General features: G+C 32.5%; 1 protein-coding gene across 1 annotated transcript in view; it reads left to right on the forward strand.

Annotated features, from left to right (window-relative positions):
- The window catches only part of LOC111708086 (uncharacterized), a 60,277-nt gene that overhangs the window by 19,326 nt on the left and 28,745 nt on the right, over nucleotides 1–12,206 (forward strand). The window contains exons 12-23 of the mRNA XM_023481347.1: nucleotides 237–300; nucleotides 677–774; nucleotides 2,001–2,060; nucleotides 2,790–2,884; nucleotides 3,061–3,134; nucleotides 3,512–3,609; nucleotides 5,492–5,551; nucleotides 7,321–7,404; nucleotides 8,374–8,424; nucleotides 9,803–9,931; nucleotides 11,382–11,484; nucleotides 11,760–11,824. Coding sequence (XP_023337115.1) covers nucleotides 237–300; nucleotides 677–774; nucleotides 2,001–2,060; nucleotides 2,790–2,884; nucleotides 3,061–3,134; nucleotides 3,512–3,609; nucleotides 5,492–5,551; nucleotides 7,321–7,404; nucleotides 8,374–8,424; nucleotides 9,803–9,931; nucleotides 11,382–11,484; nucleotides 11,760–11,824 — 981 coding nt within the window. The remainder of the gene's footprint in view (nucleotides 1–236; nucleotides 301–676; nucleotides 775–2,000; nucleotides 2,061–2,789; nucleotides 2,885–3,060; nucleotides 3,135–3,511; nucleotides 3,610–5,491; nucleotides 5,552–7,320; nucleotides 7,405–8,373; nucleotides 8,425–9,802; nucleotides 9,932–11,381; nucleotides 11,485–11,759; nucleotides 11,825–12,206) is intronic.

Genomic DNA, 12,206 nt, shown 5'->3' on the forward strand with positions numbered 1-12,206 from the left:
TAGAAAATTACTTCTAAAATTAGGTTGACAAATAAATGCAGCAAATTATATCAAAAATCAAGACGATATTCAAGTCGTCTTGCATACTGTCATGTTTCGTGGGACACCCTGTATCAGCATAAATCCAGCTGCAAAATTGTCAAGACGGCATTTGATGAATTCTTTCGATGTTTCTCAAGTTCTGGCTTAAACTGTAAAAACGGATAGAAGCAATGCCTCACTCTTCTTTATTCTAGAGTATACTTGAACTAGAGATGAAAGCTAAGGAAACCTTAGAACAAGAATCTGGAATTCAGATGAGTAAGATTTACATATTTTAATTTTAGCCTTTAGGTATTTTGAAGTTGAGGTAACATTTTGTCGTGGGAGAGAGAGTAAAGATAATGAATGAAGTGAAAGGATAAAAATTTATTGAATGAATGTCTAGATGTAGAAAGGAAGGATAAATTAATGACTGGATGCTAAAGAAGGATGAAAAGTTGAATGAATAAATGCATAAATGTTTAGATATAGATGTATTGGATGAAAGGATGAATGCTGAGAAGGAAAGGAAGGATGAATGAATGAATGAATTAAAGAATGAATGTTTAGATGAAGATGTATAGGGTGATTACCTGGGTGTTGAAGAAAGGATGAATGAATAAATGAATCAATGAATCAATCAATGAATGTTTAGATGTAGATGTATTGGATGAATGCCTGGGTGCTGAAGAGAAGAGGATTAACCAAAGTTTTCTCCTACTCAGAAACTCTTTGAACTCTACATCTGACTTGGTGAGATTTTAATACATTATTTTTTTACATCCGGATCCTATAGATTCCCATGGGCGGGATCCCGACCCTGTAGATTCGCATGAACTGGATCCTGATCATGTAGATCCACATGGACTAGATCAGGATCATGTAGTTCTGAATGGACTGGATCTGATTTCTGTAGGTCTGCATGCATCCAAATAGATTCTAGTACAATGGATGGCAACGTAGAATTTGTACATTCTCAGTACAGTTGTATTCTGTCGTCACAAGTGTCAATTAATTCAGTTTTTGTGTCCGACAAAATTATCAATAATAGGGATAATTTTTGAATAAAGTAATTTTCTTACAGTAAAATAAGTGCAATTTTATGTGTTCTTTAGTTTCTGTTTTTACACTTTTTTATTAAATCTTGGAAAACATGTCAACTAATGTAAGTAAATTTTGTTTGACTTGTTATAATTGACACTTGTGACGTGTCGTGTATATTTGGTCCATTTCTCTGTTGCCACCTATCCATAGATCCTTGGACTAAATCTAAATCCGTTAGATTCTCATGGGCTGGATCCAGATCATGCAGATCTGCATTGACTGGATCGAAATCCTATAGATCCGAATGGGCTGGATCCGGATCATGTACACTGTTAGAAAAACCCGCTTACAATCAACAGTATTTAGTTCACGCACCAAGCCATGAAGATCCGTTGTAATATATCAACGATAATTCTGCTTGATATCAATTTACGGCCTGTACGCTAAATTCTAGTTACATTCACTTGAATTCTACTTACTTCAATCATCAGAAATCGAAACAAGCATAATCCTGCTTACGTTCATTACAGTGATCCGGCGTTCAGACACGTACCGGCACTCAATTCAATCAGAATACTACTTGGATTCTGCAGACTGCAGTGAGAGGTAGCTGAACTAGATATGGATAGATGAAATATGTCTGCAAGACTGCAGTGCAGCCGAGAGTATGCTATTATACTAGTTTAACTAGATATAGCTTGTATAGCTATTATACTAGTTTAACTAGATATAGCTTGTATACCTAATTCTTGATATTTCATCCTTTGGATTCTCTTATTTATGACAAACACAATTTCAGTTTTATAATTAAGGAGATAGAATTGCATAGCATTAATTTAATTTATGAACTGCAGATTAACTAATCCTTGACAATGTGAAGTGAAAATTTGAAAAACCCATAAAATTTGGAAAATTAATGTTGAATTTATTTCTAGATTAAGATGAAAGCAGGGCGAGAGATACTTAATGTTTCCAGGAAAAATCAAATTCAAGAGGCAAGAATTTATCATCGTCATCATCGTCATCATCATTATCAATGTCAGCATCATGAGCATCATAATCATCATCATCATCCTCAACCGTATTGTCATCAGCATCATTATCATCATCATTATTACCATCATCATTATTATTATCATCATCATCATCATCATCATCATCATCATCATCATCATCATCATCATCATCATCATCATCATCATCATCATCATCATCACCATCATCATTATTATTATCATCATCATCATCATCATCATCATCATCATCATCATCATCATCATCATCATCATCATCATCATCTTCATCATCATCATCATCATCATCATCATCATCATCATCATCATCATTATCATTATCATCATCATCATGTATTCTTTGTATGAATGAAGCATGGATGGATGAATGTGCTGCCAGATTACAATCCCTGGTAGTAATATAAACCCAAACAACACCAAACTTTCGCAATAGAACAATTCCGAGATTTGACAGTCACAACCAGATCATGTCCTGGGGACAACAAATCTCTTTCACAAATTTTTATTAACATCATAATCATTATTATCATCATAATCATCATTATTTTCATCATCATCATCATTATCTTCATCATAATCATCATTATTTTCATCATCATCATCATCATTATCTTCATAATTCATAATCATTATCATTATCATAAGTAGTTTTTTTCGTCATCATCATTATTATCATTTTATAATCTATAGTTGGCGAAAGCTCTGCGGAAAGTTGGAATTCATCGTTTCCATGTAATCCGCAGTTCCGATATATACTCACCAGATACCCTTTCTGATATACTTAGGTTAGTATATCTCAATATAATACGCAGTTCTGATATTTATTCCGTCTCCGTATGTGTGCACAGCATACTGTACAACTTACCCATAGCTGATTAAGAGTGGGTATGGTATTTCCAATGAACCCGAGTTTTCAGCACATTGCACATACCTTCATGCGTTATTAATTATACTTTTCTAGTTTGAGAAATGTTGATACTATAATAGCTGATGTTCATGGAAAAGAACTTGAACTTCTCATTGAACAACTGTCAGGTTAGCCCCCTCTACTTAAATCAATTACTTTTGATTAGAAGAAATCAGAATGGACCATTTTGTCAATTTTGTTAAATAATTTTTACAAACACAAGATTGAATTATTGATTAATGGTTTGATTGATTAAATGGTTAATTGATTGATTGATTTATAGATTGATTTATTGATTGATTAGTTTATTGATTGAATGATTGATTGATTGGCTGATTAATTAATTAATTAACTGATTGATTTTTCTATTGATGAGTTTATTGATTGCTTTTTTGACTAATCGACTGATCAATTAATGGTCCAATTGATTACTTGATTAATTAATTGATTGATATATGGATTGATATATGGATTGATTGATTGATTGATTTATTGTATATTCTAGGGCTGGCTGAACCAGCTGCTCAGTTTACCTGGATATTTACCAGTATTCTCAGTAGTGAGGTTCTCATCCAGATAGAACAACTCATCTCAAGAACAAAGGTATAGAAATATTCACCAGTATTCTCAGTAGTAAGGTTCTCATCCAGAAAGAACAACTTATCTCAAGAACAAAGGAATAGAAATATTCACCAGTATTCTGAGTAGTAAGGTTCTCATCCAGATAGAACAACTTATCTCAAGAACAAAGACTTCAATCGATACCCTTTTTGCCCTTTACTCCTCCCCTCACCTGGCAAACAAAAATTTAAGTTAGGTTTAAACATTTTGAGATATACTTTTGGTCATTTTTAATTAGCTTTACATTTATTTAAGATTTTTTTTTTCATTCCATAATTAGCTAGCTAAAGTGCCTGGAGTTGCCCGTGGAATTTTTAAAAAATAGAAAAAAAAAATTCGATTTAAAAGAAAATAATTTCGAATTAAAAAAAATCTAATTTTTGTGGCCTTTGCTACCCCCGTGGTACTCAAGGGTTCAGCCCATTTAGTTCAGCAGTTTGGCCACCTATAGTTGACATATTTATATGAGCGAAGAGCTTTATTATATATATAATTTTGAATCTCCACTTTCTTGATTTCATCTTTGTTTTTCTTTTTTTTTATTTCTGAATGTTTATTTCGCTACAGTCACGGGCAGCCGTAGTACATTTGAATTTCCGAACAGGGTCAACCTTTCCGGTCCCAGTTTGTACTGTATCGCCCGGACATTGGATAAATAAACCAGACACTCAATAGGACTCGCCGGTGCAGGAAGGTTGACGCGGTCAATTTACTAAAGGGTCAGGGGTGCATGTACACTAGTTACTGTCCACATGCTCTCTTAATGCTCTTGAATATTTCCTGGATTTGTATTAATTCATCCAAAAATGTGAATACTTAAAAAAAATCTTACTTTTTGGTAAATCAGCGGCAAGCATAAGTGCCAACAGGTGAAGGAGGTGAAGCCTCCCCGAAAAAAAGTCTAGTTCAGCCTTACATTGATGCCGTTTATGAACAATCTGGATTTTGAACACTGCGAAATCTTGCATGCCAGGATACATTTGTTGCATAAAACGGGCTTGATCGAATCTTCACTCTACACTGGGTACTGCAGGTAGTCCAAACTGGACAGTACGACTCTATTTGCATATACAGTAAATAATGTATCGTATTGGATCATACAACGTTTAGAGAGTTGTGGAGATAATACACAATTGTGATGGACTCCTGCAAATGTTTCAGCCTAATTCTAATTAGTAAAAGTGCAAATATAATCTGTATAATTTCCCTTGTCATTGTCATTAACAGTTTAGAGTGTGCTTCATGTCAAGTTGTAATGACCGGAGGTCAACAAAATCATTAATAAATTTTAGTAAAAAGTAAGTGGTCTCCAGAATAATGTAGAAGGTTAAGATGAAAATGTTTCCTAAATTTAGATTGTTTCGTAAAGAAATTGAGTCTTTGCCGCAAATATGTATTCCCTATATCTTTTCAACCCTTTGATTTATCAAACTTGGACTATTCTAACATAATTCATTGCTTGAAATATCTAAGGTTTACGACATTTGTTGCAAAGATTAGAGTTTGTGGCAAAAATGAAATATTAACTTTTCACAAATGCATCGCAATAAATATTTGGATTTTTGTAAATTTACCATTTTTGTTTGCAGATTATTGAAGTAAAGCCCAAGGGCTTTCCAAAAACGTATCATAATATGAAAATAGAGGGGGGGGGGGCAATTTCACCCCCCCCCCAGGTAGTCAGTTAGTAAACCAAACGTCAGGCTAAATAGGGTTAACCATTTCTCCTTATATATTCAACAGATAAAAGTAAAATTAGTTCCGATCGATATCTAATTCGATTCAATATTAGCCTATACCCAATTTTAATTTTCACGAACACTCCCTTTAATATTAAAATATATTTGTTTCTATATTGTTCAAGGTGATGTCAATATTTCCTCTCAGTTCACGACGACTTCTGAGAACAACTGTTAAACAAAAGGTGAAACAATAAAACATATTTTTATTTTTATTTGTTAAATTTTAATTGGTTTTATAAGATGACATGAAATTTTCGTAACTTTCTTTACAATTTGGAAACTATAGAATTTAATTTAAAATATTTTCTACAACTTTTAAATCTTTTCTAAAATGAGTTTCATCCAATTAATTTTCATGTTGGGTTAAACTTGAACTCAAATAAAATCTAACAGAAAAGGACGATTTATGTTGGAACCAAGATGTAGAAACACTACTTTCATTATATTGAAACATTGTTTAGAATAATACTGGTAGATTATTAGCTGTAGAAACATTGCTATCTTATATTGAAATATTGTTTAGAATAATACTGGTAGATTACTAGCTGTTAAAACATTGTTAAATTATATTGAAATATTGTTTAGAATAATACTGGTAGCTTACTAGCTGTAGAAACATTGCTATCTTATATTGAAATATTGTTTAGAATAATACTAGTAGATTACAAGCTGTAGAAACGTGGCTAAGTTATATTGAAACATTGTTTAGAATAATACTGGTAGATTATTAGCTGTAGAAACATTGCTATCTTATATTGAAATATTGTTTAGAATAATACTGGTAGATTATTAGTTGTAGAAACATTGCTATCTTATATTGAAATATTGTTTAGAATAATACCGGTAGATTACTAGCTGTAGAAACACTACTTTCATTATATTGAAATATTGTTTAGAATAATACTGGTAGATTATTAGCTGTAGAAACATTGCTATCTTATATTGAAATATTGTTTAGAATAATACTGGTAGTTTACAACTTTAGAAATATTGCTATCTTATATTGAAATATTGTTTAGAATAATACTGAAAGATTACTAGCTGTAGAAACATTGCTAACTTATATTGAAATATTGTTTAGAATAATACTGGTAGATTACTAGCTGTAGAAACATTGCTATCTTATATTGAAATATTGTCTAGAATTATACTGGTAGTTTTCTAGCAGTAGAAACACTACTTTCATTTTATTGAAATATTGTCTAGAATAATACTGGTAGTTTACTAGCTGTAGAAACACTACTTTCATTATATTAAAATTTTGCCTAGAATAACACTGGTAGTTTACTACCTGTAGAAACATTGCTATCTTATATTGAAATATTGTTTAGAAAAATACTGGTAGTTTACCAGCTGTAGAAACAATGCTATCTCATATTGAAATATTGTTTAGAATAACACTGGTAGTTTACTGGCTGTATAAAAATTGCTATCTTATATTGAAATATTGTATAGAATAATAATTATAGTTTACTAGCTGTAGAAACATTGCTCTCTTATATTGAAATATTGTTTAGAATAATACTGGTAGTTTAGTAGTTGTAGACACATTGTAATCTTATATTGAAATATTGTTTAGAATAATACTGGTAGATTACTAGCTGTAGAAACATTGCTATCTTATATTGAAATATTGTTTAGAATAATACTGGTAGATTACTAGCTGTAGAAACGTGGCTAAGTTATATTGAAATATTGTTTAGAATAATACTGGTAGATTACTAGCTGTAGAAACGTTGCTAAGTTATATTGAAATATTGTTTAGAATAATACTGGTAGATTACTAGCTGTAGAAACGTGGCTAAGTTATATTGAAATATTGTTTAGAATAATACTGGTAGATTACTAGCTGTAGAAACGTTGCTAACTTATATTGAAGTATTGTTTAGAATAATACTGGTAGATTACTAGCTGTAGAAACGTCCCTGCCTTATATTGAAATATTGTTTAGAATAATACTGGTAGATTACTAGCTGTTGAAACGTCCCTGCCTTATATTGAAATATTAAAGCTACTTCAACTAAGCTATAATCAGGTAATAGATTTAAAAATAATTGACCAAACTAGTAGCAAAGGAATTGAGTTTTTGCCACATGTGTCAAATGCTCAAATCAAATCTAAGTTCTACGACATTGGGTTGCTATGATATGAGGATTAGAAAATCAGAGCTTATGGCAAAGAGTAAACTCCTAATGATAATTAGAAAATGATCTCATAAACTTATAGTTATAATGCTAATACCCAGACAAAAGAATAAGCTTCAAAATAAGAGATTGGAAAACTTGTATATAACCGAAACATGTTACATACAGGGTTACAGAGACAACTAAACTGTAAAATTCATTTTTCCCCTACACTTTATTCATTCTTTATTTATTCTTTATTCATTCTTTATTCATTCTTTATTCATTCATTATTCATTCTTTATTCATTCCATTCTTTATTCATTCATTATTCATTCTTTATTCATTCATTATTCATTCTTTATTCATTCTTTATTCATTCTTTATTCATTCTTTATTCATTCATTATTCATTCATTATTTATTCTTAATTCATTCTTTAAATAGCAAATAGTATACCAGTTAAATGCAGTTGACAATATGCTACTTAGAGATGTTCGTCATTTGTTAGATAATCCTGTATATGCTAATTGTCAACATCTTGTAGAAAATTGTGAATAGTAATTAGGGTTTCCAATTCGGAATTCCGTTGCGCGGAATTGAGTGGAATTTACAGGGCTCGTCATTGCGCGCAAGTAAAATCCGCTTGCGTTGGAAACCCTGATAGGAATTTAGTCTTTACCAAAGCTGAAATTTCTAATCCCTGTATATTTCTAACGTAATGCTGTAAACCTTTGATATTTCAAACTTGGATCTAAAAGAATTCATAGTTTGAAATATCTGAGCTCTACAACATTGGATAGGGATTAGAAAATCAAAGTTTGTAACAAAGACTCAATTCCTTTATTCTTTTTTCCTTTATCACATAATTTTGTTTACCAGGCCTGGAAAGATGTGTGTAGAGGAGAGAAGGGAATATGTCAATGGTTAAAGGTGAATTAATAAAAAGATATCGCACTTAATTTTTCATAAAAAATAGATAGCACTCATTAATCTATAAAAAAAGTATAACGTTAATCTGAAGAAAAATTTGACAACCAGACAGTTTTTTTAAAATGAAGTTTTCTTTTTAATTTACAAAACACTAAATTCTGCTTAATAATCATTTTCAAACTTGGTTCTGATCGAAATTAATGTGGACTCCACATCAAACTGAAGAAAATCTCACTAAAGACTGAAGTCTGATATGTTTCCAATCCTAACTCCTTTAATTGAAAAGTTATTAAGAATAACAACAAATGTTTCGAATTTCTAATATGTCACCAAATGCTTCTCACATACTTGTGCATGAAATCTAAGCTAGAAAAAGAGTGGTACAAAGCGTCCTGGATGTCTAGGTATGTAAAGAAGAGAAAGGATTGGTTTCTACTTTCCTCTAATTGTAATATAATCAGTGCAACCATTAATTTCTATTTATACCATCATTAATGGTTTATATAGAACTCACCACTCTATCTAAAGATGGGCGCGTTCAACTTTTTTTTTATTACGTTTGTTCATTATTCGTGAACAATCCATTTTGTTCAATTTTTTTTAATCATTCAAAAAAATTGATTACGTTCGTTCTCAAAAATATCGTTCATTTTCCATCTATAATTTCGTTCATTTTCTCAGTGAACGATTGTTTAGTAAAATCGTTGGCCTTAATTGGTCATTACGATCATTATTTAAAAGTTTGTCGATAAGAAACGTTTGTTCTCTGAACGACACAATCATTCACAAAAATTTTGTTCGTAAATATTTTGTTCGTTAATAAAAAACGATGCCCATCTCTACTCAGCACTCTATACAGATATTGATACTGATTTAAAACTAATTGTTACAAATATAACTGTTACAATCACGGTAAACTAGCCAGGAGGAGAAGGTGAACTCGGAGCTTATGTAGTTTGGATTTTATGAACAAATATCCGAAATGAAAATCTATCCGGTCTTCTCAATAACGATTCAATAAGAGAGATTATGATTAAAAACATAACAGATTTCAATCTTACTTGTAATTTACATTAGTTTGACGTGACTTTTAAGCTATTAAATACTATTAAGCCTTAATAGCTTTTAAGCTATTAAATGCTATTAATATTAAGTCTTAATAGCTTTTAAGCTATTAAATGCTGTTAAGCATATTAATAATAGCTGTTAAGCCATTATGGGCTTAACCAATGGAGCATAACTAAGCATATACCTAACCTCCACTCAAATATGTTCCTGAAATGATCAATAACAAGTTTGGATCGTTCTTCGATCGCTTTTATTATATTTAGGATCTAAGCTCTACTTCTTGGAGACTATATAATCCTGTTATATCTAGGATCTAAGCTCTACTACCTACCTGGAGAATTACTTTAACCCAACCTTGAAACAAAGAAGAGAGAGTACTAGCTCCTATATGCTGATAGTTTACACTTCCTCATCTACAGATGAAATAGTAGATCTACAGGTTTATCAATACTTATTTATTTTATATATCATTGATATTTTTTGCATGACCTTACATAACCAAAGAGATGGGTTCTCGACGGTCAAAATAATCATTTTTGATTTTTTTTCCTAAAATCCACCAGTGAAAACAGAAAAATATGCAGAACACAAAAATACACTAAAAGTCATGAAAATAATTTTGTTTAATCTCAAATTTGACAGAAACATTGTTGTATCCCAGATTGTTCTTAATAAGAGTGAACAGTCCCTTGAATACAACCGGATGCCAGAGGAGCAGTACAGCCCGAACCTTAGAAGAGTAGACACGTAACTATACACGTCAGTCTGCCACTATCGTTCCGGGACCTATACGACATACAGCGAACATACAGGATACAGAGGGAACCTTACTGGATGAGCTGCATAAAAGAAGATGAACCAAGTTTCTGTCATAGTGCGCAACCCCGCCTACGTTGCAGATGTTGAGCTGGATGAAGATGAAGTTGATCCAGCTGACCTTACTCCTCTTGTCAGTGGGAATGCTCCCATTGTCACTGCCCCTGCCTCGGAGGATGAAGATGTAGCCAAGGATGTTGTAGAGGACGGGGATGAGGATGAGGAGATGGAGGATGTCCCACAGATTCTCCGGGAGGCGTTAATAGCCTGGAGGAACTCAACCAGGAGTTGAGAAGTATCCTGTCCCCTACTCTTGGGGACACTAGCTAGTCCCCTGTTGTCCCCCGTATTGAGGTATGGGACACAGGGAGGGCTTGGGAGAGTGAGTACAGACTGTATCCTAAATCTAGTAGAAAAGAGATCAGTGACAGACTGTCCAACCAGGTGTTGGATCTGCTCCGGATCATGCACGAGCGGATCAACCAGCAAACCTGGAATAACAGAGATATAGAACTGATTGACGGACTGAAGAATATATCAGTCATGCACACTAGACTTGGTAGATTAACTGAGAAGGTGCTCAACGGTCAAGCTAGGAAAGCTAACAAGTAAAGGGATTATGGCTGATCATCATCATCATCAGATCATCTCCATCTAATAGTGTGTATGCATTTATGAATATGTAAATAAATGTATCAACACTATAGAAAGCATGTTTATTACTTTGGGTGTTAATTATTGCACGAGCAAGTAATTATATAAAGGTTTACTCCGTGTGATGGAGATAGCCCGAAGTATAATGTTGCCAGGTTGCAAAGATAGCAATTGCATAAGGGTTAGGTCCGAGTGATGGAAATAACCCGATGTGCAATGTTATCAGGTTGCAAAGATAATTGATCTTATACAAGTTGAGTAACTTGAAGTGTGATCTTATCAAAGTTTGCTAATTTAAGTTTGCCAATTTATTGCACATTTTAGTAACACAACAAAATCAGTTATGAGTAACGGGGGTCGTCATATAAGCCGTGTGTGAAATGATTATTTTTTTTAATCTCAATTTTTTTTTTGGGTAGATTCCGGGTTCCACAACTGTTCCTTCTCGTCAGAAAACAACAGTTCGGGCAGTTTTCTCAACAGTTGGGAATGGAACTGTGGCACCTAAAGTTATTATATCAGGTAAACTGTCTAACACGTTGATAATAAATTATTCTTAACAAAATAAACTACATTGATACTTTAAAGATTATCAATAATGCCAGAATAATGAACTCTAAACGAAACTAATTAAATTTAAATTCTTCGCCTGAGAAATTTTTTATCGAACAAATTTCCCAGCCTGCTTTGGTCAAGCGGGTTTCAATTTATTAGTTTTAGACATTTTTTCTATTAAAGAGACACACTTGACAATCCCTGAAAGAAAATGTGATTCATAATTCATAAATGTTTTTCAGAAACCGTCTCCACTATTAACATAATTGATGAAGAAGCCACTACTACTGTAGAGAGCACAACAATGGTATGAATGCAAATATATTAAAAAAAGATTTAATAAAAACGTTTCAGGTATAATTTTTTCAAATGAACTAACCTGAAAAATTGGGCGTCCTAACTTTTTAAGGGTTTAAGGTTTTGTAAACGTTATTACAAGTGAGCCTCTAGTTCGGATTCCCAATCGACCACTTAAAAGCTTTTTCTGATCAAGATGAATTTAACCCTATCCCTGTCAGTATACGCTTTTTGGGGGGGGGGGTCAAAAAAACTACAGGGGGAGGGGGGTTCAAATTACCCCCCCTCGCAGGAATATGATTAATATCCACGTTTTTGTTTTTGAAAACTGTTTTTTTTTATTTGCGGGTTCTCAGAAAAATTTACTTGCGAAATTTTCTGTAGAAACACTG

The sequence above is a fragment of the Eurytemora carolleeae genome, unplaced genomic scaffold (assembly GCF_000591075.1).
Source record: "Eurytemora carolleeae unplaced genomic scaffold, Eaff_2.0 scaffold856, whole genome shotgun sequence".
In the NCBI taxonomy this organism is placed as follows: domain Eukaryota; kingdom Metazoa; phylum Arthropoda; class Copepoda; order Calanoida; family Temoridae; genus Eurytemora; species Eurytemora carolleeae.